This window comes from Corvus moneduloides, chromosome 13 (assembly GCF_009650955.1).
Source record: "Corvus moneduloides isolate bCorMon1 chromosome 13, bCorMon1.pri, whole genome shotgun sequence".
Taxonomy (NCBI): Eukaryota; Metazoa; Chordata; class Aves; order Passeriformes; family Corvidae; genus Corvus; species Corvus moneduloides.
In genome coordinates this window covers 16,026,692-16,054,389 of record NC_045488.1, presented here as the reverse complement: position 1 = coordinate 16,054,389, position 27,698 = coordinate 16,026,692, and the positions used below count along the sequence as shown (strand labels likewise).

At 41.5% G+C, this 27,698-nt stretch overlaps 1 protein-coding gene across 1 annotated transcript; it reads left to right on the top strand.

Annotated features, from left to right (window-relative positions):
• The first annotated feature begins 2,635 nt into the window (after window positions 1–2,635).
• On the top strand, window positions 2,636–27,130 carry ANXA2 (annexin A2). The gene is made up of 13 exons (XM_032122716.1): window positions 2,636–2,732; window positions 7,363–7,422; window positions 11,090–11,189; window positions 16,751–16,845; window positions 19,612–19,725; window positions 21,602–21,692; window positions 22,162–22,241; window positions 22,564–22,623; window positions 23,217–23,310; window positions 24,014–24,109; window positions 25,063–25,121; window positions 25,769–25,891; window positions 26,750–27,130. Exons 2-13 carry the CDS (start codon window positions 7,375–7,377, stop codon window positions 26,807–26,809), a joined length of 1,020 nt encoding a protein of 339 aa, XP_031978607.1. The 5' UTR covers window positions 2,636–2,732; window positions 7,363–7,374; the 3' UTR covers window positions 26,810–27,130.
• Window positions 27,131–27,698: the final 568 nt, after the last annotated feature.

Genomic DNA, 27,698 nt, shown 5'->3' with positions numbered 1-27,698 from the left:
CAGAAGGCTTTCGTATTTGCTCAGTCTGACTGCTGCCTTCCTTAAATCACTGGTTTTGCAGACGTTTTTCTTAAAGGTACAAAGAATATATCATATTTCCATGGGCAGGATGAATGGCTTTGGTATTAGGGGTTGGCTCTTCTGCCAAAAGTGTGACTGTGTTTTCTGCTGTTCATACTACTTAAATTCCCCAGCTGGGACAAGTGCCTTTGATGTCAGTTGACCTACATATACAGAGAGCAATTGAAGGAATTTGTAACATGTTTGAATATGTTTGTATCTTCATGACTCTGAATATACTGGCTTTTTTCCTATTGTCAATCTTTTTTCTTTTGAAATCACTTCAGCAGTCCCTGAAGTTTGTATAAGTTCAGAGAGGCTCCTGTCTATTTTGAACTGAGGTCAGTGTGTGATTCTAGGTTTGACTAACTGATGATTGAGTTGGATGTTAGAGACAATATTTCTGAAGCTGTTGGTTATAATAATAGCTCGCTCGATATCAAACTTTTTGCAAACTGTTCATATAAAGATGTAGTTAGCCAAAATTAATGGTTGTATATGAGCTACTTTCTATTTTAAGAAGTATTGCATTGTTAAAAAGATAACAAATTTCTAAGGAAATGGAAGTAGTAGTGTCATTGAAACAGGCTGCAGTAGAAGACTGAAAGATAAATGGACCATCCGGTAAGAGAATGATTATGTTCCTCCTCAATTAATTAATATGTGACTCAGCAGATTGTATACAAAAATCCAACATATATGTTGAAAACACTTTCTTCAGCTGAGGATGTTGTGGTTATGCTTTTCTGCTTTTGTATTAAGAATGTTTGACAAGAGATGGGGGTTAAAAAAACTGTCCCTGAGGGATTGTGCAGCCATTAGGAGGCAAATTGGCTCTCTGGCTGCATATCCCTATTTCAAGCCCCTAATGAATGCTCAGTACAGAATGGTTGTTACTTCTAGGTCTCTAAGTATTTTTGATCTGTGAATAACATTTCCAAGTTGCCAGTGATCATCTTTTTTTCCTAAGAAACCTGAAAAGTAAGGGGAAATTATCTGTTTAACTGTTTGTGACAGACACTGGTTGAAGTGGGATAGTCAGGAATTAATTTTGAGAGACAGATTCCTTAATACACAGAGAAATAACCACAGTGGCCTTGCCAAAAAGAAAGCTAATGTGTCAAACTAATGCAATATTGGCACTGACATTTTCTGACAAAATGCTGCTCCATGATTTTCCTATGGCTCTCCCTTTCATGTCACTTTTGTTTAACCAGAAAAGGTGTATTAACATTATTTTCACCTTCTGCAGTGACCAGTTCGTGTCCACTCTGTTGCCTCCTTGAGTGTAGTATTTCCTAATATTTCTCCCTTTTTGTACTGCTGATCTTGTTTCATCCCAGCAATTACAGTGTCTCTCAGCCCATGTTCTTGTCTCTTTTGTGTTTCCCAGCTTTTGCCACCACTGTTTTTGTGGACCTGGCTAAGCCTAAAACTTTTTTAACCCATGTCTGCCATCTTTGTCTATGTCTACAAAAAAATACTTCTAGCAGAGACAAATATCTCTTTGCAGAATCAAATCACTGTGTGACAGCATATTCCTGAAAGAACTGTGTAAGTCTATTCACCTGCAGGGGATTAAGAAAACCACGCTGAAGTTACAGGAAAAACTGCTTGTATTTGGGGTGGGGAGTGCTTGCTGCTTTCTGCAGTATTTAAGGTCGATGACCAGTAAATGGTCCATGCTGTTGAGGTGAAACAGTAATCGCAAGTGATCCAACGGAAGATCTGCAAATACTTTTTAACTATATTTTGCTTTTGTTACAAGTGTAACACCTGGAATTCTATAATTGAGTTTTCATTACTCGCACTGGAAGAAGCTTTGATTTCCTGTCCCTGTGTTGGGTGTGGTAGGCCTGTTCGGGTTATCAGCGTGATTCAGGGAGCCTCAGAGCAGAGCTTGTGTCTCATTCTTCTAGCATTTATTGCTTGTGGCAGACGTCGTTTAGGCTTCTTCCAGCTCAGATATCCCCTGAACTCTGAGCACTGCTTGCGGGAAGCAGGCTGGGCCCCACCTGCACACTGCAGGGATCTTGGTTTGCTGTGTATGAGCCCAGTTCTCACTCCGGGGCAGGGAGTGCCCGGCTTTCTGGGGCGGGGCCGTTCGGGTCCGAGGCCGGAGCCGGGTACTGGGCATCTGGGACTCGGGTGTTGTGCTCTGCCCCGAGAGCCCCAGCACTGCCGCAGCCGTGCTGCTCTGGGGAGCCTAAAGCATGGGCTGCAACAACCACTTGCTGCCCCAGGAACGCTGGGGCGAGGGTTGGGGGGAATCGTACGGGGCCGCCTTTCCCGGGGGCACCGCGGGGTCGCATCCGAAAGTTGGGCGGCCACCGGGCAGGTGGAGAAGCGGGGCTGGGGATGAGGGCTGAGCCCCGACCCCTACAGCCCAGGGCGCTGCTCCTGGCGTCTCCGCAACCTCGGAAGACCCCTAGCCGTCCGACGGGGGCACGGTTGCAGAGGGAGAGGCTGCTCCTGCCCTACCCTTCCCCACCCCGTCCCCGTCCTGCGCCGGAGTCGGGCGCGGCCGGGTGAGTCAGCGCCGTGCCGGGGGGGGCGCCAGGGCGGGAGGGGCCCGCCCGGCCCTACAAAACCCCGCCCGGGCTGCCGCGGGCCGCAGCCGCTGCCAGAGCCGCCCGAGCCGCCGCCAGAGCCGCCGTGCCCGCCTCAGCCAGGTGAGCCCTGGGCGGCAGCGCAGCAGGAGAGGGGGAGGCGGCAGCGCGGCCGGGCTGCGGGCGGGGGTCGCGCTGCGGGAGCCGCTGCTGCGGCGGGAGCGGAGCGGGCGCTGCGCGGGCAGGATGAAGAGCGGGGCGGTGGCTGCGGTGGCCGCCGCCCTCCCGCACCCGCGCCCGGCTTCTCTTTTTCCGGCCCTGCCCGCCCGTTACTTTTCTGTGCTCGGTTCCACGCTGGGACGGTGGGGCTGTGGGCGAGGAAGCTTTGTGCGCCCCGCAGCAACAGTGGGTGTGGTGGCGGCGCTCAGGAAAGAAGAACCGGTCCCAAACTTCGTCAAACTTCCCCAGATAGTCGCTTCTTCTCGTCGTTAGGGTATACAAAGGCTCAGCTGGGTTGACCACGGTATTGTAAGTTCGCTTCTCGGCGCGGAGGCTTGCAGAGAAGCTGTGCCGCCAGCAGGCTCGCTGAAGGCGGTGTTCACTGAGATGGAGCGAAGCTGGAATTGCTCCTGCAGACACGGTGGAGCCCAGAGCCCGCCGCAGGCAGCGGCTCCTTCGTTTTCCTTCCCTTCTCGCCCAGGGAGCGGCCGCGGCTGCCGGAGCCGCTACAGATGCAGCAGCTGGCACGGACAGCAGGAAAGCCCTGCAGGGCAGTGCCGGGTGGGCAGCCCCCCCCCGGGGGTTGCCTTTGCGCTCCCCCGCGATCCGCCACGGAGCCCTGTGCGCCTCCTTGCTCGCACAGCCGGGCTTGGGCGTGGCTCTGCCCCTCACCCTGCGGAGATCCTGCTGCTGCCTTTTGAGTTGTGAGTCAGCTCGGACACCACTTCCTCCTCGAGTGAGGAGGGGAGGGAGGTAGGATAGAGGAATGTTGCCAGGTATTTTAACTGAAAGAGAAGTGAAATGATTTCAGGATAGTCATGCAGAAGTGAGTTATGTGTTTATACATGGCAATTTCTGTTTAACATTAATTCTTATGTTCATATTCAAATGCTGTATCTGCACAGAGGTGCAGACCCTCATGTATCAAGGTCAAGAATGAAAGACTTTTGGAACCTCTGCGCTCTTGAGTGATTCATCCCTGTGTGTGCCTTCTGTTGGTAGAGCTGGTTGTGATAAGCAGCCCTAGTGAGTACAGTTTCCATTGGCTAACATTCGGTGTAGATTGCCTTGATGAACAAAAAAACCCCCAAACCCAACAGGTTTTCCTGTAAAGTCTCAAAAGTGAGGATAATTTGAATTTGAAGAAACAAAAGTCCTTAATTTTGTATGTGCAGAGTATCTTCCTGGAATGGAACTTCCTGGGTTATTAGCAATCTCTGGAAGAGAATGGTTCAAGTATGTTTGTGGTAGTGTGGTTTAATGGGTTTTGAAATTCTTTTCTTTAAAGATGATTGGTTTTCTTTTTGCTCCAAATAGTGGCTTTAATTTATGTGCTAATCCTCGTTGGGTGGTTTGAGGAGATACAAGCTGGCCTATTTGTACTCCTGCTTAGCATTGTACATAAATGAACGATTTTGAGGCCTTGTTTCATTTACAGCAGATGCTGCAGGTCTTCCTCCCTCTCCCTCATCTCCTCTGTTAACAGGCTTGCCCTAGTTTTTGGACACAAATGTGCTTCAAGTGGAAGAGTTTCCATTCTCTCATTCTGGGGATGCTGTTTCCTTGGCTCGGATGTCTGGGAACACCCTTTGTTCAGATCTCTGCTTAGTATAATAAGTGCTTCTTAAAATGCTAACTCTGCTTATTGAGCAATGTAGTTGTTTGTGCATACCTGAAACTTTTCCATGGAACACAGGGTTTTTTTCCATAATGTGTGTGAGCTGGCCCTGGGAATCATGATACGGGGCTGCTTTTAAGCACACATTCTTCTGTTACTAAACAGTTATGGGTATAAGTTGGTGAATCGAGACTGGGCCAGTATAATAACAGACCTGCAAACCAGTGCTTTCTGGGAAGGTTGAGGTCAAAACACACCATCTCTTTTAGCAGAATAATGTGATTCAGGATTGTGTAATGTGCATTTGGAAATTGGTTGTAGAGACTTGCCTTAAGGTATTGAAGTATTAGTTTACAGCTGGAAGGTAAAACTTGATTCCTTCCCAGTGTAAGGAAGAACAGGCTAGTGCAAGTATTTTCTATTTACATGTTTAAACCCATCCAGAACTTGTCAAAACTGCATCAGATAAAATCAGTCCATCGGAGAACAGTGAGAGTCTGTTCTCAAATAAGAGTGCTTTACAGAGCAGGGTGTGACAAGAGCTGTGTTTGTTCTCTGGATTAAAAAAATCTTTCTCTGCAAGGATTCTTGCAAGAACTCCCATTTTTTTCTTTTGCCAGCTTGCTTTGATGGGCAGTCAGTTGCTATAGCATTGTTGTATGCTGGTGATATGAACCTGGAGTTGCAGCTCTATGTGAGGGTGTGTTAGTTCTGTTCCTGGACTCTGATCAAGTGTTTTGTTCCAACAAACCTGATTCAGTGTGGATTTTAATTGATTTAGAAACAGTAGTCTTGCAAAAAGCTGTTCAGTGATAATTTTTTTTTTAATGTGAAAGGTTATGCTGCTTTCTTTACTTTGAAGCTGCTTGCTTCAGCTCTCGCTGGTTATTTTCTTTGTGACGGGCAAGGCTAAAGGAATTCAGTTGCTCATCTTCGGTAGTGGTTGAAATACTGTTAGAGTACAAAGGTCTCACAGATAGGCTCTTCATTTTATTAAGTGTAAACATTAAGAACTTTATAACTCAGGAATATATCAATTTCCTCTAACCAGCATGATTAATAGTGCCAACAGCAGGTAGCAGCTTATTATAACTTCTGCAACCTGTCTTTAAAGGCCTGGGTTGGATTTTTCCTCTGAAAAAAAAAATATTCTCAAATATATCAGTGCATGACTGTCATTTTTGTTTTCTGTCTTACTTTTCTCCCCTGGAATCTTAATTTTTGCTTGAAGTAAAGTTGCTTTTGTTACTTACACCTAGATTGTTTCAGAAGATGGAAGGTTCTCTTCCTGTACTCTGAGGAAAGGTGAGGTAACAGCAGTTACTCTACAAAAATACTGTAATTGTGCTGCTGCGTTTTATTGTTATAGCACTAGCTATTTTTTCCAAAAGTAAAGATTTCTTTGTTTTTCTCTTTCAGGAGCTAAAATTTAAAAATGAACACCTTTTCTAGAGTTTTAACCAGATCACCATCATTAATAAACTATTTCAAACTTCTTTCTGGTTCTGGTTTCGTTGAGTGGAGAGGAGTTTGGTTTGTCTGGGAAATTGGCCGGGGTGGCTGGTACTGAGGAAGCCCCCATCCTGTCAGCAGAGTGGCTGATGGAGGATTAAAAACCATCTGAAAACCAGTTGAAAGGACATAGCCACGACTGGCCACACAATAGCTGGGAGTTGTCTAGGAGGGCATGGAGCCAAGGAACTGGACTGGGGAACTGGTGACAGTGTAGAAATGAAGGGTGTGGCACCCAGCTGAAAACAGGGCAATTTTGGTCTCAGTCTCACTTAACAATTAGTGGAATGTCACTGGTTTTGAGGTGCTGCTGCCCTTTCCCCTCTCCTGAAGCCAGCTCTTTTCCTGGTTTGGTAATGCTCTCTGCAGCTGAATTGTAGAGGTCCTGGGGAAAAAAGCTTTCATTTTAACAGCAAATGATGTTTGCTGCAGATGCCATCCTGGGTGACAGGATGTGAGTGGCAGTGTCTGTCCTTTCCATAGAGAAATTTGAGAGCAGGGTTTTGGGAATGCATCAAGCCTTTTAAATATTGTCCCTGGCTTACAACCTTTGGAAAAGCTTTCCTTGATTGAGAGACTCTCACTATAACAGTCATACAGCTCTGGCAAACTCCCTGACCAGAAATAAGCGTTTAAAAAAGGTGAAGTATTGTAACACAAGCTTATCACATCAATGTTCATTTCTGCAACATGTATAATCGATCTGAGGGTTGGGGTTTTCCCTATTTTTTTACATATACAAGCAACTTGTTATTCAGGTCCTGACAATGGAGCATTGATATTGATTAACTTGCCACAACGGCTCTTATTTTTGGAGCTACCATTTTAAGATAGTCCTTATTACCTCATCTCTGATAATTGTGTTACTAAGTGGTGTTTGTTCTGGGGAGCTAGAACAAAACCACAAGACCCAGCATTCCAGGGTTATAAATTGAACAGAGTTACTATGGCTTTGTAAAATGTCTGCATGAAAAGAAATAGTTCCACTGCATTTCCTGAGTACTTGAGGAATTGGGCATCTGGTTTAAATGCTACTACTTGTTGCTGTTCTTTGACTTTGAGCTGGACCAAGCTATATGTTTGTGAATAATTTTCCTGGTACGGAGTTGTCAGCTTAGGCTCTGCTTCTGAGGCAGAGATTCTCCAATTCCTGTTTAAGTATTTAAAATGCATAAGAAATGCTTGTTTAAGGAATTTTTATTGTACAATGGAATGAAGACCTCTTGCTGTTGCATTATTAATGGTGGTGTGACTTGGAAACTCTCAAACCTTTCCTGCTTGGTATTAGCAGATCCATTTGACTGTGTCACTTGAAGTGCTGCAGTGTTTCAAGACTGGTGTAACACACTGATGTAACTGTAAATATATTTAAATCAACTTTGGCTTTTTTTTCTCTCCTTCCAGCATTCTTTCAAGATGTCCACTGTTCATGAAATCTTAAGCAAGCTCACCCTTGAAGGAGATGTAAGTATTGTTATCTAAAAAAGAAAAGTTTGTTTTACTTAAATGTTTCATCTCGTTCCTTTTACAGGACTCTGCACCAACAATTGTACTGAGCTGTACAGTTTACAAGATTCCACAGGTCTTGAACTTTTATTGGCTAAAAAACTAATCAGCAGTGATCAGTTTTCATCCACAAACCAGCTGTAAACCATAGGACAGTTACATGATTTAATGAGAGTTCTTCTAACTGGCCAGCAGCACTAGCAGTATCCTCCTGCTGGGCCTTATCAAAGAGATCACAGGGCAAATAATGGCTGGTTTGCATCTATGTCCCTTTCTGCCAAAGGAACAAGTGAGTTAAGGATGAGAACAGAAGATGAAAATATATTCAGTTTTGATTATACCCTCTGAATTTATTTTTTTTTTTTAGTTAAAAATGGAGAACATTATGAGAACAAAAATATTGGGGATCTAATTCCTGTAATGGTTATCACCAAAACCAAACTAGTTCTTGAAAAAACTTATTTTCTCATTTTTTGTTTTGGTTTTGATTGTGTATTTTTCACCACATCTGCAATTGGTTTATAGTTTTATTGAAATACCAGAAAGCCACAGTCTTTGTTTGATTTCTTAAGTTGCAGTTAGATGGTATATTACCAGTGTGGTATCAGCATATCATGCCATGAATTTATGGTTTTGTGATTGTCACTGAAGAGGAAGTGAATCCTATCCTTGCATTATTTCACCACGTTGCTAATGAAATTGCTACACTTACAAATCTTAGAGCTGGTAGCTCCAGATCTGAGCTTGCTACAAGCAAATGTTTGGGCAATTTTTGTAACGTGTGGCGAAATTACTTATAGCAGACAATGCTTGTGAAAGAGCTGTTGCAAAGAACTGGCCAGTGCACTGTAGGTAAGTGGGAAAACTGGCTTTGGTAGTGCAAAAGCAGTCCAGCCTTCGTCTTTCATGGTTGTGTGTTTCAATGGAGAATTACTTTTGGAATAATATTTAAGCAATCTGTTCCCAAGGGCAGAAATGTTTCTTTCCTGATGCTTGCAAGTAGTTGCAAAAGTCAGATTTGAATACTTTTCCGTGGCAGCATTTCCATCAGGAATCCTGCTGCAGAGTGTAAGAAGGATCAGGCAGCTGGTTTGTGCTGTAAGTTGGAAGCCAGAATTACTGAGTAGCTGGCCTGTGTAGCTCTACAGCATTAGATCAGTTCCTCTAAGCAATGATTCAGCAAATGAACTGATGTTAAACGCAGTACTTGGACCACCCATTTTTCTCTTAAAAATTTTTTAACATTAAGGGTATAAAATGGTTGTGGCTGAGCCCAGTGCTGTCCTGTGCTCTGCATCAGTGGTACAGCAGCTGATTTGAGCGAAGGTGAAGGAGATGATTGCCTCAGCCTTCCTTCCTTCCAGGAGAGGATGGAGTTGAGCTGAGGTTGATCTGTGCTCCCAGTTTCTGCATCTCTCCACAAGAGTGCAGAAAAGATTCTTGGAATACTCAGGTGTAGAGCCTGTGAAAGGGTCCTGGTGTTTTTAGGTTAAATTAAGCCTCTTCAGCTGTTAGTGATATTTGCTTCAGCTGTTGGTGGTATTTGCTTCTCCCTCATGTTTACCAACAGGATTAAATTTGTCAAGCTCAGAGGAAGTAAACCAGTTGGAGGACCTCTGAAACACGGTAAATGCATGGGGAAAAGACCAATTTCTCTGCTTTAGTTTGGCCCAGATGGGTGGTGAAGTTGCCCATCAGCTGGACTTTTACTGCCACACTGTAAAGAGTTTTATCCTGAACTAAATGGAAAGTCAGTTAGAAAGCTCTCTTGTCTGAAAACATACAGTCCTACTACTAGGTACACCTACTAGTGTACCAGAGTAATTGAATAGCTTGGAATTTAAATGGCTGTTTTTCATAGGCAAGCACCCTGATAAGACCTGTCAGGTGTCAGGGAAGCTGAGTCTGACTTGATACACGCCTTGGGTGGAGGGACAGAGGAAAAATGGCCACCAAATTGCAAATATGCTCTGTATTTTGTTAGTGTATGGTATCATCTTTACAGTAAAATACTCCATCCAAATTACTCAGAAAATACTTAGAGGTGGGTGGAAGGAGAGGTATCCAACTCTGCTAAGGTCACCAGGTGACTTGCTTCAGATTATCCAGAGTGCTGGTTAATGAGTAGTGTCCCAGGATGATGGATGCCTGGTTTAGGAATCTTTCAGGCACACAGATTTCTGTAAGGCTGCTTTGCATGTCTCCATTTACTGTTTCGACTGCCAACTCGATCCGCTAAAAGGACAGGCTGTTTTGTGGTGTGGCTCTGGGCCAAACTGGGGCCACTTTGCTGGACTGAGCTGATGATAAGAGACAAAAGAAAATTATTCAGTTTATTGGTGCTTTTCTGACTTCCCATCTCCACAGCATAAAACAGAATGTTTCCAGAAGGCACTGGGGTAGCTGCCACAGGAATCTGTACAGAACAGCGTGACCTCTACAGGGATAGAGTCAAAATTAGTCAGAAAGCATGGAACTTTTTAGTTAAAAGTTGTCCTCTTAAAAATTTGCATGTAAAAGTATTTTCCAGGGATATTAGGATAGCTTAGTCCTGTTCATGAACCCAGCTTTCTTTTGGAGTTAGAGATGGGAACAAAAGTTTCTGGAGATCTTTTCCAAGAAGGCTTAGTTGTTCATCCACTTAGGAAATGGCTGTGGAAATTTCAGGTGCTTGTAGCTCTACCTCTCTGCCAGAGGTTTAGGTTTCTAAATTGAACTCAGCAGAGTGGGATTTGTAAATATTGCCCACCTACTTGTACGAAAATCTGTGGTTTAGTTTAACCTTTCCCTGGGAGGTGATAACAAGCTGTTAGCTTAAACTGGAGCAGCTGGGTTGATTCTCTGGTCTGGTCACTCACTGTTTGCAGCTATAATCCTCAAGAGAGGGTCATAATAAACAGCTGATAAAATCTGGTAAATTGGAAAACGGTGCATCTGTTTACTAAGTGAATTTACCTGCAAGTCCTCTTACTCTCAGCAGAGGTAATTTGAAATGTCATTTGGTTTTGCAAGCCTCATGCTGCTTAAAGCAAGGATCTGCAGGCCAAGAGTTTCAAAAGATTATGAGTAACTTCTGCTTTCTAGAACTATAGGCTTAAATGGATTTTTTGTGTTATCTTTAAAATCCATGAGATTTGTGCACAAAACTTTTTCTAACTTTATCATTGTTAATCTTCAATTTCCTTCTTTTTTTTTTTTTTTATCTGTAGCCTATAATCAAAAGTAAAATATTGGCTTCACATCGAAAACACTGTAGACTTTAACTTTCTTGGAATTAGTTTCCTGCAGTCATTTTCCTTCAGATCTAGCCAGAAAACTCCAGATTTTAGAATACTGAAGTTTAGTGAGTAAACTTGGAAGGTGTTAGGTTCTTGCTGCAATAAATATATCTATTTGTATATATTCTGTGTTATAATAAGCATGGCTGTGAATGGATTTCTGGACAATAAACGAGGAGAACAGAGTTCAGTGGCTCTTTGTAGAATTCCATTTTCACAGATACCTGATGGTAGTTCTTGCATTTAAACATTGGGCTAAATACCAGGCAACCGAGAGTCATGTGTTTGATTAACTGCAGCAATTACACAATTTAACTCTGAAGTTCTTTTTGTTCTTTTCCTTCCAGCATTCTCTCCCTCCAAGTGCCTATGCCACCGTGAAGGCCTACTCAAACTTTGATGCTGACCGGGATGCTGCGGCCCTTGAAACAGCCATCAAGACCAAAGGTGAGCAACAGGGGCTTCCATTCTATTGTAAGATAGAAGGCTGGCTTGCAAAAAACGAAACAAAACTGTGTCTCAAGACCGACATTTTGATATCCTTACTCAAGGATACCTACTTTAGGTGGTGTTGGATTTCTCAGACAGCACTGATGAGATCTTGACCATTAGATTTAAGTGCATGCTTTGAATATGCTTTTAAGTTTGTAGCCACGAGTTGTTGAGATTATCACTAAAGTGTCCACTTTTTCTCTCTTGACTCATCAATACTTCAAATTCTACTTCTTTTCTGCCACTTAAGAATGAAGTGTCAGCTCCTTTGGCAATGATTTAGGACTGGGCTCTGAATCATGGATTTCTACTGGATAGTTGGATTGGACATTTCTTCTTCCTTTCAGCTCTCCAGAGAGCTGCGTAGGGGTGGTTTGAACATTTTTCTCCTGCGTTTTGAACTAAATGCTCATGTATCTTGTATTAATTTGGGGTCAAAGAAGGTCCTAGAAACTAGAAATGAATTTGCAGTGTTTCAGGGGCAATGTGAGAGCTTCTCTGAGCCAGGCTCTTGGATAGGGTTCCCTCTGGTATATTGAAACCATCAAGAGAGCAGGGAGTGTGAACTACAGCTCTGAAGTAATGCCTTGGTGGTACTCCTGGGGCTGTGATCCTGTCCTAGTCCTGGGACAGGGAGTGCCACACTTTCCACACTTGCTTAGGCCAGAGGAGCAACAGCTGAGCATAGCTGGAACTGGCAAGTCTTTTGCCTTCATGTCAGGAGAGAGAGAAATTGAAAAGCCAAACAATTTCTCATCAGAAAGAAATGCTAAGTCTTCCATCAGTGCCAGCAAAGCACGTTTGACTTGCTATAAAATGTAAAATATTTCCCCTCCCTAACAAGCGCGCAGCTTCCTTTCACAAGATTTCTTAATTTAACTGCAAACATTCCTTATTAAAGTGGGTTCAGTTCTAATTTTGAATCATTTATGGTTTGGATTTAAAAAAAAAAAATTCTGGTGAGAGAGGTGTATATATATCATCAGGTTTGGCAGCAGATGCTTTGTGTATGTGTAGAGTTTTATCTAGACTTCAGAATTTTTTGCAGCTCTGATTATAGGGCAAATCTAAACATGTCAAATACACCATCAGATTCTCAGGATGGGTACAAACGTACACATTTGAACTCTCAAGCTGCTAATTATTGCAAACGAAAATTGCAATATCCTAGGCATCACGAAAACTTTCCCAGTCAGGAAAGTCAAGCTCTTGTTGTCTTTCCACTTTCTCCCAGCGAAGATAAGCAGTGTAGTTAAGATACATGGGAACATTTCATTAGAGAAATGATTTTCAACTCTCTGAGTGAATAATAGGGAACCTACTCATGGACCTGTTCATAGGATTGAGCTTCTCTCTGCTTATTAGTTTGTTATCTAGGACTTATTTTGGGAAGGTGGCTTTAAAGGGGAAATCTCTTTATTGTTTTGATACTGGGCCTACCACCCTAAAGAACCCCACAAAAGAAGTATTGTGGAAAATTAAGAAGTAGAGTGTTACGACCCTTCTTCCAGATACTGTTTCCTTGCACTTAGAATGTTTTCTAACAGGATATTTTCATCTGCTAATTCAGAAAATTTGCTAAAATCTGAGCTCTCTCAAATATATGTGGGGTTTTTCCTCAAATGAAAATTCTGACTCATTCAGACAAGAATATTTTTTTTTTTTATGAACAGTGACGTAAAGAGCTACCTGCAAGTTTTAAAATAATTTTGGGAAATATCTAAGTAATTTTTGAACTAAAAATATAGCACTCTTAATGAGCAAACTGTCTATATGCACAGCAGCTACCATTTTCCTAGGAAGTATTACCATTTCTCTAGCAATTAGTTTGCATTGTATGTGAAAAGTAGAAATAAACAATGTAAGTTATCACAGAATGGTGAAGAGGAATATGACTTGTTCATTTTAAGACAGCAAGAGAGATAAGCTATAAATATACATGCAAACTGGTTTGTGGTTGAAAATTTTAAAAAACCTCAGGCACATAGGAATCATTTGGGGGGCTTTACTCTCTACAGGATAAAGGACTCCTGGTATCTGAACCCCTGGGCTTTCTTTGTGCTGAAAATCAAGGTCTGTACATACTATGACGGGCCTGCATTTCACACTCACCAGAACAGTATTTCCAATATATTGGAAACTATAGCAGTGCTATGTAAATGATATCTCATGGAATCTTATCTCTGGCTATACCTTATGTAAACAGTGCCTGAAGCCTGGTGTTTGCCATCAGGGCAGGCCAGTCTGGGAGAGTTACCATATAAATTACTATCCAGCTGTATCTCAGTAATGGAAACTCCTGGAATCAGACTTATGAATCTCCATTTTAGTGATTGGGTATAAAATGGCTAAAACTTATTTTACTGCCTAAACAGCAGCAGTATATCTGGTTTAGGGAAAAGATCTAGGGCAGAGTGTCTGACTGTTCTGCTCTATGTAATATCTAAATATTTCAGCATTCATGCACACTCTTCAGACTGATTCCTGAGAGGTTGCTAAGCCATCTGTTCATCTGTGGGGACCTCTGGAAAGTACTGTGATGTGTTTATTTGGGCATAGATCTACCTGCAAAAACTACACTGCACAAATACATTGTCCAGTCCTTTTCAGGGCTTTGAGTGGAGCTGAATTAGATGCAGGGGTTTTATATGTATCCACCAGCCTAGGAAGGGAAATGTGCAAAAATGACTCCAGATCATATAAAAGCAGTTTGTAGTTAGCAATTGTCAACCTAGAGGTTGCGTAATGCAAATAACTTGTTAGAGTTGTGGCTTGTTCCTTTTGGTATAAATGCCATGGCTATGTTTCATTTTTATGCTGTTTAGCGTTTCTGCAGCAAATTCACCCAGTGCCTTGGCATGTCCTTTGTAAATGTTGGCTTTTTGCTGCATACAAGAAGCTGTTTAATTTCTTTATAATGCTCTATTGTGCCCTGTGTATAGATGAGCTGACGTACACGAACCTAAACAGAAGAAACTATCTAGAGGGGCACTAACAGAGCTTATGTTAGATTTCCTTTTCTTTTTTTTTGTAGCAAAGATGACTGCTGAAGTGTCCCTTTTCTGTTTTAGAGTTATTTCCTAGCGTTGAGACTTTGTGTGTCTGAAGTACTTGTTAAATAATTTTTTCAGGCTAGGTTGTGAATAGTTGTTACTTGCAACCTTTTATTGAGGTCTCATGGGATATTATTTTATTCCATGGCTGGCAGAATTCAGGCACAGGTTTGTTGTAGGAAAGGGCTTAGAACATAGACCTGTAATAAATTTATTATATCCAGAAACTGGTAAAACAATGATGATATGTAAACCAGTCGATTCAATCTTACAGAAGGGTCTCCTGTTTATGTAGTATATACAACATGCCTGTACCTTTTGACAGGGCTTTTAAGATTATGAAATAAAAGTTTTTAGAGGATGTCTGCTGGCTTGCTGCTGAGAGAGGGCAGTGCCTGAAATGCACCGAATTGCATCACTCATATTCCAAATATTAAAACTATCACTAAAGAAATATCTCATTGCAACACAGTTTGAGTTTGGTGAACCCTTGCTAAGCAAAATAGCAGAGCTGAAATTATGGTCTTTTTTTATCTAAATTTTTGCCTTTAACCCCATTTGTGTTCGTTTCCCCATTTTTGATGATTGAGCTCCAACACTGTCATCTTACTAATGCCACACATTGCCTCTTTCACAAGAAAAGCTGTTATTAGGCAGAATTTTCTTTCTATTCCCTATTGATAGAAATGCAGGGATAAAATCTGCCTAGCCAGAATAAATTTGGAAATAAACTCTCTTTCATTGCCTTAAAACTTTCAGAGACTTTAGCAAACAGCAAAGTGTTGGAGCTGCTGTCCTGCTCTGCCCCACCTCAGCAGCTGTGAGTCAGCATCCTGTGCATGCAGCGTGATTCCCAAGTGTGAATGAAGTACAAGCACTTACTTTCCACTGCATGCCAGAGCAATGAGTTAACTTCATATTGCCATAGCATATGCATAAGAAACTTGGATGCAGTCAGTCATTTGTGGGCTTCTAATGTATAGCGATTGTGATGCAGCTTGAAAATGTCATTTGCTTTTTTGAATGCCAAGAATGGTTTCAATTCAGAATTTATTAAAAAGCTTAAGACGTTGGCTTGTATGTGGGCCTGCAACAGCTGAAAGGCTCAATGTCTGTGTGTGGCCATTTCTGGACAGGGAGAATTTGTTTTCTTTTATAATGTGGGAACACTTTAAAATGTGCAGGAGTAGATTATGGCTGAAATGTGCAGTCAGTTTTCAACCTAGAGTATGTAACTTAGACACATGATGCTTTCCAGGGCCTTTTGGCATCATTTGCAGGCCAAGCTTGTGTGAATAAGAGCACTGATGTAGGTCTGCCTCAGCACAAGCTAAGGACACGAGGCTACCAAGTGTAGTATTTCATAATGAAAAATGTGGTGAAGAAAGGGGAAGGATTTTTGGATTTGACTTATAAATTTAGATTCTGTAGCTAGGGGCTAAAAGGTCTTTTGCAAGATTCCTACTTTATATGATTCGTTTTTATAATATCTGTTGCAGTTCTTTGTTTCAGTTGGGTAATAGGGAAAATAAATGTAGCTGGATTCTGGCAGGGATCTGAGTCCTGCTAAGTACCTGCTGATCCAGTCCTTACTTTCTGGGGTTTTTTATCAAGAAATCATCTTTTATGCTGATGTGTGTGCAAGTGTGAAAAAAGCTATTCATAATACTTCTATTAAACAGAGAGAACTGAGGTGAAGCTCTGGGCTTGTTCTGACCTCTAGGATTAGAGCCACCTGTTTGCTTCAAAAGCTGACAGTTGCATTGAAGTGCATGGATTTGAAATGATTCCCTTAAAACGAAGCTTTTACTGATATGCAGTTCACTTACTTAAAAGATAAGCTGGGAGTCTGAGCACCCACATCCTCTAGGCATGCCAGTTACAGCTCAGCATGGATCTTCCAGTGATTCCAAAAAGAAGTAGCGTACTTAATTCTTCCAGTGTCAAAATTCCTTCTGTCTTCTGAGCCTCTGAAACATACTGAATTAAATATACTGGTTTATTTTCCCATTTCTATGTTTGAAGTGATAGATAGATAGATAAAATGTGTTAAATGGAAAATATAACTGCTTTATTAAGAAGCCTTAATTGAAAACACTAAAATGACAGGAGAGGCTTTAGTAAGTACAAGTTTTAAAGTCTGTGTTCTTGAGAAACTTTTTGCAGAATTCTGTGTGCCTGAACACAAGTGCACAGAGACACAAGTGAAGCACAAGACAGAGTAACAGAGCTGGTCACAAACTAGACTTTGAGGTGTGTACAAAGATCTGCATCCCGTCAGAAGTCTGGGCTCTAATTGGTGGCACTTCCTCCAGGGCCAGTATAAGATAAACACTTGCTAGTGAGAGCTGCTGAGCTCTGCTCTGGACAGCACATGTGCTGTGTTTGGAGTGCTGGGGAACATCCTGATACAAGAACAGTAACAAGAAAGCTTCTCTGACTGTCTGTCTTGTGTCTTTGTAGGTGTGGATGAGGTCACCATCATCAACATCCTGACAAACCGCAGCAATGAACAGAGGCAGGACATTGCCTTTGCCTATCAGAGAAGAACCAAAAAGGTAGTAAAATATGAAGAAATACTAATTATTGAATATTTTTCCTGTGGACAATTAGATTTTTCAGGGTTTATCTTTTCACTGAAACTAAAGATGCATTGCTTTGTCCATGCTGTCACAGTTTAGGACTGGCAGGACTTTGAAATGTGTTGAATATGCACAACTGGGACTGAAATCTGTTTGAGATGGTGCTTTCCTAGCACCTTCAGAAATCACAGTAGGATCCACAGGATTCCCTGGTGAAATGTGCTAAAAATATTGAGAAGTCACTGGCATGAAGTGCCTCCATTTGAAAGACAAAATGAAAGAGAGATGCTTTATGGGATTGATTTTTTTTTTTTTTTTTTTTTTTTCCTTTTGGTTGGTTTATTTGTGGGGGGTTGAATTTCTGTTTGTTAAGACAGCTCAGCGTAAGGGAAGTGTTCTGTTTGTGTTCAGAGAGCTGGCTTAGCTGAGAAAGGACTGCAGTCAGTTGTGCTATGAGCACTGCAGCTACGGAATAGTGATGTAGTGAGTTGAACTGTAATTAAACACTATCCTGTCAGAAATACCTTAGGTACTGATCTACTGATGGAGAGAAATCTGTAAAATGTGTGCAGAATTCTGCAAAATAAGTCTTGCTGTCTGGGAGGCAAGAGCTCTTCTCTTTTGAAGTTTTGAGAATCGTATTGTATTTGAAGTTTCATGCCCATGAAAAAGAGGAAACTTATAGAGTTTAGATTATGATGAATGTATCTCTTCCAGGTTTGCCAGACCCCAAATGGTAGTCCTCCAGTAGCATCCCAGAATGCTCATCTGAAACCAAATGTAAATGTAGAGTTAAATTTTGGAAGTTCACCAGCTTTTATGCATGACTGATAGAGGCATAAGCAGAGGCATGGCCAGGTTGGATGCGTGCATGTGTGACTACGTCTGCACCCCACCATCCTGCCCCGGGGACACTGGGAGAGCCTGCACATAAATGGACCCCAGTCATGAAATGTGTCACTTAAAGCTTTGTTAATGTTCTGCATGACCACAGAAATGCACAGTCAAGAAAATCTGCAACTTTTTTCTTCTGTTTCTCTCTCACATTTTTTCTTTGCTGCAACCCAAGAACAAACTGAATTTATCAGAAGTTTAACAAGTGCCAAAGAATAAAACAGTTGTGTAAACAATGGAAATGTGCAGTAGAAACCACTCAGAGAGATAAATGTGTGAGGAGGCAAGAGAGGAGGAAGTGGGATATGAAAAGACACGTAGGTATATCTTCTAGGGATAGTGTCTCATGATTTTCTTTGCCAGCAGTTGTGCAGATTTTGTTGGCAATGTGTTGTGCTGTACTAGGCTGCTTGCTTTGTGTGTTGCAAGATCTATCAATAGATCATAAATTTTGAATGTCACATAGTCTGGCTCTCTTTTCATTCCTTTGGGATGAGCGGTGTCTGATGAAAACTCTCAGTTTAGGTTGGAAGGGAACTTAGATGCCCAAGATGTACACCTTCTTCTAGATCAGGTTGCTCAAAGCCCCATCCAGCCTGGCCTTTTAAATACTTCCAGGGATAAGGCAGCCACAACTTCTCTGGGCAACTTCTTCCCTAAAATTTATTACAGAGATTCCTGTGGCAGTTCTGAAGAACCCGTTTTTACACAAATAAAGGCTGGAGCATTGTATCCCAAATGGAGTGGTTGTACTAAAATGTTTCTCAGACCAAAGCAGCCAGATGACCCAAACTCCTTTCCCTCCCTTGGTCAATCCATGCAGTAAGTGCATACAGTATTAGCATAAATTAGTGCCCTGGATTAAGTGGGTGACTCTGGAAATCAACTAAATGCCTTGGCTCATTATCTCTCTGTCACAAACTTCTCTGCGATTCAGCAAAGGTCGCTTTCTCTACCCCCTTTTCCCCTGCCTCTCCAGCTCACTAATTGTTAGTGAGAAACCAGCAACTGAAATGCAGCAATTCCCTTCTGAATGTTACAGATTTAACTCCACCTTAGGGAATACATGGATCTATGTGAACCCCAGACTTAATCCCAGGGATTTCAACTTTGTAGTGTACACTACAGGAAGCTGATAATTAGCATAATTCAAGTTGCATCTGAAACCCATAAGAGGACATGTGCTCTGACTCTGGTGCAGGTTTGCATCCTCTGCAGTGAACATCCCTGACTGTTTCTTTCTAGGGTTGACTGGCAATTAACAAGAGATATTTCAGCTACAATCTTGTGATAGTTGCCTTGAAGACAGACATAATTTTTCAGTGCTCAGGGATGATTTTTTATGTCCTCAGATAGCTGTTTGGGAACTGGGCCTTACAGTGGAGTAAGTGTGCAGTCAATTTTCCAATGTCTTAGCTAGTAAATGGCTGGGATAAGAGGAAAACCACAAATAATACAGTGCTGCTGGGAAAACTGTGGGAGTATGATGGAGAAGCACTGACCACAGGGAGTCAAACTCAGATCCATCTGTGCTTATTAGCTCCAGCAAAGCATCAGGGCTTCAGGACTGGAGTGAAGCTGTTCAGGTTGTCTGTACCTGCTTCCCAGCACTTTGTCAGACACTGGTACATTTCTTCTTCTTTTCAGAGGATTAGAAAAAAATTCCTTTGCCCTAATTTCTTTCTTAGGCTTTCACAGCAGGAAAGCTCTTTATGTTTCTGTTTTCTTGTCAGTTGTGTAAGAAACACTGCAACAGGCTTGGGGACTTAAAGCCCTGCAGGTTAAATGCTCTGGAGATCAGAAGTGAGCTTTAATTTCTTTTCTTCCGTTGTCCCATCTATTTTACAGGAACTTTCTGCAGCGCTCAAATCTGCTCTCTCAGGTCATTTGGAGGCAGTGATCTTGGGCTTGCTGAAGACACCAGCACAGTATGATGCCTCTGAGTTGAAAGCTGCCATGAAGGTAAATAAGCTTTGAAATTTAACATCGTTGATCTGATGTCGCTGTCTCAAGAAAGAATATGGACTTCATATCCAAGGCCACCGTTTTCAAACTGATTATTAATTTTTTTAGTGCTACAGTTTAAATATCCAGCTGGATCCAAAATGAGAGAAATTCTGGAACTCTGTGGTTTTTAAACTCTTAATTAAATCCTCTCCTTAAGGAAAAAGTCATTCTTGTCAGCTCAGGAGTAACAGGCAGGCTGCTCTGCCTGGCTGCTTTGCTGACTGCTATTAAAAACAATGCACAAGTTCATAGAATGAGAAATCATTAAAAGAGCAGCTGTTAGCAGGAGCCATCAGATCCTCTGCTGGCATTTATAGGCTAATACAGTAGTTTCCAGTTACTAGGTCACATCACTGATCTTGAAGGAACATCTATACTAGACCTGCCCCTGTGTAGAACATGAGAAAAATGGGGCATCAAAAGCAGTCTTTGGAGAAAGAAATATCTGCTCCGCAGGCCACTGAAACAAGACTTGAGAGATGCTCGTGCTAGTACATTCACCTTTTTAAGCAAACTAGGGTGTGGGAAATTGTAGTTATAATCATCAGTTACATTCTGGATGTTCTTGTTCAGGTTAATTTTTTTTTTAGGAGTTAAAGACAGGTACAATGATATGTCTGAAATTTAGAACATGTCAATAAAACCAATTAATTAATTTCTCCAGATGATTAATGAGGAGTTAATAAACAAAGAAGAAAACAAAACCACCACCTCCACTGCATAAACACACGCTAACACACACACCCCCCCCCCCCCAGAAGCCCCCTTAAGTTCCCAAACCCAAAAAACCAACCCACTATGGAGATGGTAACTCCTCAAAGGTGGGCCAAATGCCTTGTTTGAGTAATCAGATGCTGCCCTCTCCAGGTCTGAGTACAGCCAAACCATAATTTATTGTGACTCAGACTAGTTTGGGGTTTGGTATTAAAGACCAAGCAATTTGTGTCAGAGTAGCCACAAATGTAGAATATTCTATGCTCTCCATAGGTTGCTCTTCCCAGCTCCCAAGCACCTGGTCTGAATTAACAAAGCACCTCTCAATGCTCTGAATTTGCCTGAGCATAAGTTTGGCTCGATAGAGCATTACAAACTATGACTTTGGCATCAGAGTTGAGTAAAGCAAAGTTATCGAGGTGTTAATTATTTTTCTCTTATACATTCTTGGAAATATTTCAACAATGTTTAGACAATCATATATGTTGCTAGCCTTCATTTCTTCCCCTTCTTCTTCATTCTTCCCATTCTTCTGTAATGCTTATTAGAGCCATTGTGTGGAAAGCTCTCCTAGTTCTCTTAGCTTTAAGCCATTTTAATAAAATTACTTGGGTTTACTCCTTTTTTTTACCCAAAGGGTACTTTGCCACATAATGGCCTCCATTTTCCACACGTTCAAGACTTCAGCGTGAGACATTTTCCCAGGATGTTGCTCCTCTTGAAACCCTGTGGAAGCTATGCCCATTTTTGCCACATGCAAAATGACAATCTGTTACAGATGGACTTAACCAACAGTATCCTAACAGGAGGATAAGATTGGATTTTCTTCCTGTGCTCCCAGTGGATAGAAAAAAAATCACACAGACCATGATAAGTTGAACTTATCCAGTTATGCTGGTGAGAAGGCCGCCATTAGACACTCGGAGCAGATGCGCATAACATCTACAGGATCTCTAAGCCACCAGAAGTGTTCCATCTGTTGTTTCTCAGGTGCAATTGGCAAAAAATATCCCTGAACTGGCTTAGAGTGGGGGAGAGGAGGTGTCTGTAAGATGTTTTTAAACCATTGAAGCCTTCCTGTTCATTGCTAGCTCCTTGAGTCATGTGCGTGTTGCAGGGGCTGGGAACTGATGAAGATACACTCATTGAAATCATCTGCTCCCGAACAAATCAGGAGCTCAGTGAAATCAACAGAGTCTACAGGGAAAGTAAGTTTACTTTGCAAGTTTTCGTGTACTGTGTCTTTCACACTATGTTACTTGGATAAATTCCCCTCAGTGTGAATTTTATTATTAGAAGGCTTATCCAAATCTGCTTTGGTTCTCTGCCATTTTGTAGTGGTGTTCTGGATATTGGTGTGGTTTGTATCATTTCATCTTGTTGCTTGGTAGCAAACAGATTGAAGGATATTTGCTACTAATACAAGTTGTGTCTAAATTAAGTTTTTTTTATAGGCTTTCCATGACAGACTGATTGCAAGGAACTCATGACTGGCTGGTAGCAATGCTGGGTTTGATGTAGGCAAGCGTGGGCTGGTTTTCATTGTCCTCTACACATGACTCAGTCGACTGTAGCTGTTCGTTTATGTGCATAAAACACAGTAATTAGCAGCCCTTTTTCTTGTAAAGCAGTATTTGTAAGACACCCTTTGCCTGAAAAGAACTCTTTGTTTTCTAGTGTACAAGACAGAACTGGAAAAGGACATCATATCAGACACCTCTGGTGACTTCCGCAAGCTAATGGTTGCCCTGGCCAAGGTAGGGCTGTTCACAGTTTTCCACTTTCCCTAATGTGTCTGAGTGGTGGCTGCCAGTGAAACAATTGGGTGTCTAATACACTCTTGAGTTCCCCTGTGTTTTCACTGACCTTTGGGGGGAAAAAATATTCAAATGAAATGAAAATGAGGGGCAAAGTATTTTAACAGAAATGCAGCATTCATAACATCAGCTTCATAATGGCGGTGGAGCATACAGTTACTCATTTAGCAAATTCAGGTTAAAGAAAAATAATGGAATATGCACATAGCAAACTGCTAACTTTCTATGAAACCTTTCTAAAATACTCTTATCTTGTTTGAAGGGCAAAAGGTGTGAAGATACCTCTGTGATTGATTACGAGCTGATTGACCAAGATGCCAGGGTAAGTGCTGGTAATGACCATGAAATATCTCCAGTTGGTCAGGCTTTTGGGGATATTGAACATAAAAGTACTGTGGGAGTGGAGAGCATTTGTGAAGTAGGTGTGTGTATTCCAGACTGCCCTGCCAGTAATGTTTGCTGTGTCAATGAATCTGCCACTTGCAATCCTGATACCTTCAGTTATCCATTTTCACAGGCTGCTTACCCTCTATACAGAAGCTCTCTCGTATTTCTTTTAGACCCATGAAGAGAAAGAGCCTTTAACAAAAGGAAACACGTCCATTGCAATGAACTTAGTGGCTGCTAATGCTTGTTTATTACATTGAGTCTGTCAAGAGCAGTTCTGCTGAGGTAAACAGAGCTAAATACAGAGTAAAGCTGGAGACAGAGATGAATACAAAGTAATTAGTCTTAGTTTCAGATTAGGTCCTTAAATGTTGTCCTGGTGACCTGCCCAACCGATTGTCCTTGTGTTTCTCCCACAGACACAGTTCCAGTAGTGCTTATTTTTCCAGTAAGGAAAGTGTATACATCTGCAATGGCTTCTTGTGCAACTCCTGATTTTTGTGATTTTCCTTTTTTCTCTAACCCCAGGACCTCTATGATGCTGGTGTGAAAAGAAAGGGAACTGATGTCCCCAAGTGGATCAACATTATGACTGAAAGAAGTGTTCCTCACCTGCAGAAAGGTACTATTCAAGAAACAGATTTTTTTTTCCTGTAAGAGAAAGTTATAATAAAATAGTAACTATTTTGTCCCAGATATGATTGAAATTATTGTGAAAGGCAGTCAAAAAACATAGGATATCTCATAAATCTTAATCCATGTCCAAGGTGTTAATTTTTTTTTTAATCTAGTTATTTCTGCACATGTGTTGATCTCACATTTTGTGTGTACAGCTCTTTTTTACACAGGTGTAATAATGCTCAATTCTATGCAACATGCACTGAAAACAAAGATGTTGCAAGCCTGGAAAACATGGTTGCAGAAGACCTTGAAAAGTCCTTTAGTTTTTACCTCTGTCCCAGGGTAGCTTAGCTATATCACGTGTTTGAATCTGTGAGTGAAGGCTCAAAAACAGCTTTGATACTGCTGTAAGCAGCACATGAGAAAAGCCATTTGAAGACTTCAGGGTTTTGTTGTTTCAAAAAATACCAGTACAGAATTAAGATGGGATTTTACCAGATTATGGAGGTGTTCAAGGAAAACAAAAAGGCCATGACATGGGACCTTTAGCTGACAAACTTACGCTTGTATTTAAGATGAAATTCTCAGGACTTGCATAAGTATTTATTAATCTATATTCCTGTGTCAGTGTTCATGCTTTGGGTGGTTAGTTCTGCCAGTTCTTGGTCTGGTTTTGGTTTCACCTGCTTTCTTTTCTGTGCTAGTGTTTGACAGGTACAAGAGCTACAGCCCATATGATATGTTGGAGAGCATCAAGAAGGAGGTTAAGGGAGATTTGGAAAATGCCTTTCTTAATCTTGGTAAGTTACCCTGAAGATTGTCTTTATATAGGATATTTTCAGCACTCAGGGCCCAGATTCACCTTGCTGGATGAGAAATTATCTGGATGTGCTGGTATTGTTGGATCCAATGGTGTATTTTAGGATATTGCAGAAACTGAGAAGCAGCTTATTTCTGCTCTCTGCAAAACATAAACTTTTCTTTCCAGTTAAAATGAAAATGCATGTGTGTTGTGATCTGCTGTTAGTTATACTTTTATTTGATAGAGAAGCTTAATGTTTGTTTCCCCAAGCAAACAAAAAGGTTGAAACTGTTCGGTATCCACATAAGCTGGAGAGAAAACAGCTGTGTGTGTGAGAGAAAACAGGCAGGCAGTGAGGGGTGATAGGAGCTAATTGAAGAGTTGATTTGACTTGACACTGAATTCTCTGAAATAGGGAGGCAGGGTGTAAGGCTGGTACTGTGCCATGAGATGAAGATGACAAGGATGTTACTGTGTTTAAGAGGGAGTTCTTTAAGGGGAAAATCTGTTTCAGACTAAGGGTGAACTGAGAGCTGTGTAATGCAAATGGAGTATAAACAGAGCTCAGCCTTGAAAAGGAGGCTTCTGGTGGATTAGCATACAAGGAGTGTTTCCAGAAGAGAGATTGCTTGTAGAAGTGGAACAATGAATTGGGAGGTATGGAGGAGGCCTAACATTCAGAAATTATGCAATTCTGAAATGATACAATTTCCATGGAAGGAAACGCTTTCTCAGAATGTGAGCGTTTGTGGTTCAATCACAAGCTAAACCAAACAACTTCTAAGTAGCAAGTCAGGTGAAAATATTTTCTCTGTGGCCTCTTTTTGGAGGAACTTTTCTGAAAACCTTATTTTGACTGCTTATCATATCTTTAAAAATGGCTGCAATATTCTGTGTCCTGCTATTCTGTGTATGGGCAGGATATTTAACTATCCTTGTTTCTCTCTTCAGTCCAGTGCATTCAGAACAAGCAGCTGTATTTTGCAGATAGACTGTATGATTCCATGAAGGTAGGAAAGACTGTTTTTTCCTGCTACTATTTTTTTTGTCATCATCGTTTCATCAAATTGGATTCCTTAGGCACTTCTGTTCATATGAAATGTGACTGGCATGTAAATAAATTAACAATTACCTAATATTGTTCAAAAGTATTCTTTAATAGTTATGAGCCTGGATTATCTATTCAGATTCATCTGGTATAGGGAAATGTAGGAAAGGGTCTCATAATAAAGATCTTTATTAGATCAGTTGATTATCATTAGCAAATCTTTTGCATGTAACCAAGAGCAGATAGCAGAAAAATCTGTTTATTGAATGCCAAAGTAAGACATTAAATTTGCCTCAAAACATTTTGTGAAGAAAAAGGATGAAAGAGAAACACCTGGTGACAGGCATTAGGCAATACCAGGAAGACCTGATGAACCAAAACTGCTGCTTACACTCTAAGCTAAATTTGTGACTGCAAGTTGGTTAAACACTGCTGATGAGAAAGGTACATTCATGCTCAAATTCCTGGATCATAATAATGACCTTAGTTAGAAGATTTAATTCATTATATCTTTTATTGCTCATCTCAGTTGCCTGTAGTTTGCTGTACCTAACAGTGGTTTGTTACACATTTCAGCTATTGCAGTTCTAAATGTGTGTCTGCTTGTAGGGCAAGGGAACCCGGGACAAGGTCCTGATCAGGATCATGGTATCCCGCTGTGAGGTTGACATGCTGAAAATTAAGAGTGAATTCAAGAGGAAATATGGAAAATCTCTCTATTATTTCATCCAGGCAAGTTTTTCATCTTTTGTTTTATATCATGGACCTTTGCAGCAGACTTCATTGGATTCGTTGTACCACTAGAATTCATGGGAGGTGTGTTAGAGGCTGCAGTGAGAATTTTATATTATCCACGCACTATCCAGACACTTGACAATATATGCAAGCTTTGTGCAATCAATTGATGTGTTCTGAAGGAAAATTTTGTTCAACTCTCCCTATCCTCAGATCAAAAAGAGAAGAAGTTGCTGAATGAAAATAGAGCATCTAAATTGCTGCTCCCTTTCATTTCAGTGCTCAAGGAGAAGGATCTTTAGCTAGAGTGATTTTTGCCCATTTCTGTGATTGGACAAGGGGCTATAGGTGCTAGGCTTTGTCTAACTTGGGGCATAGATAAAAAGCTTGTGTGTCTGTTTAAAAACTAGTCTTCTACACACCCTCACAAGAGCATATGCTACATAGTTCCTTGTGTAGATGAAGCTGAGTCAAAATATTGGGCCAGAATATTTTCCTGAAGGTGCCAATTGCAGATTATAAGCAAATTTTTTAAGTTGTGAACTTGATGTATGATTTTTGCAGCAATCAGTGAAAAGGAGCAGAATCAAGTCCTTCAGGTTTCCTTTGTTGTGTTATTCTTTTTCATACCCAAATTTCTCTCCCTTCTTGACCTTGCATTTGTATTGCAAGAATGATTAAATAATTTCAGTTCACGTGTAAGTAAAACTCAGTCAAGATAGTCTCCTCCAGGCTGAGAAGTCTTCAATGTAAATCATACACCATCCCACAGGTCTAGAATATAATTCATATGCTTTCACATTTTGTGATTGTTTCCTCATATGTATTTTGTATTTTTCTTCCCTTGCTTTACAGCAAGACACAAAAGGTGATTACCAGAGGGCACTGCTGAACCTGTGTGGTGGAGAGGACTGAAAACTGTCATGGAAGAAACCCAAGTCCGGAGCCATGCGTTTTTTGCTCTTCATTTTACTGTAATCCTAGAAAACCTCAATTTCCTAGCTAACCTTGACTTGCCCTTTCCCTGCCAGAGCCCTGCTGCCGTTTGCTCCCCTGTGCTGTGTGTGCCCCTCTCAGCAGCTCTGCTTGGCTCTGCCAAAGGTCCTAACAGTGTATAGCCAGAGAAACTAACTCTCCAGGGAGAAACGCGCTCACATGTGCTTGTGAAAGGCTCTACCTCTCTGTGCGATGTTTCTAATAAAACAGAAATAAAAATTACGTTTTACTTTAAGAATACAGGTCTTTCAGACATTAGTTTGAAAACTGTGTGAACAATTGGTGTGTATTTAGCTCTTGCTGTCCATTTTCTGTGTTATTTTTATCCTCCTGGGGTTCACTGCTTGTGGCTGAAGCCTTATTTTCTTTCCTCAAGCCCTTCATCTGTTTAATGATTTGATTTCTCAGCAGATCCAAAACCATTCTCTTCACCAGTCGAGGGAGATGATCCTCCCCCCCTGCTTGGCCCTACTGAGGCCACAGCTGATGTGCTGTGTCCAGTTCTGGGTTCTGCAGTACAGAGAGACATGGAGCTCCTGGAGTGGGTCCAGCAGAGGGCACAAAGATGATAAAGGGAATGGAGGCTGATGAGGAGACCCTGGGGAAGCTGGGCCTGTTTAGTCTGGAGAAGAGAGGACTGAGAGAGGATGTGATTAATGCTTGTAAATATCTCCAAGGTGGCTGCCAAAAGGATGGTGCCAGACTCTTTTCAGTGGTGTCCAGCAACAGGACAAGGAGCAATGGCCATAAACTAAACCACGAGAAGTTTCACCTCAGCATGAGGAAGAACTTCACACTGAGGGTGGCA

Bases quoted from the DNA above. Each gene is read 5' to 3' on its own strand.
- ANXA2 (XM_032122716.1), top strand. From the start codon at position 7,375: ATGTCCACTGTTCATGAAATCTTAAGCAAGCTCACCCTTGAAGGAGAT. The intron at 23,311-24,013 runs GTACTATTCAAG...TTTCTGTGCTAG, and splicing joins TGTTCCTCACCTGCAGAAAG to TGTTTGACAGGTACAAGAGC. The intron at 25,122-25,768 runs GTAGGAAAGACT...GTCTGCTTGTAG, and splicing joins GACTGTATGATTCCATGAAG to GGCAAGGGAACCCGGGACAA.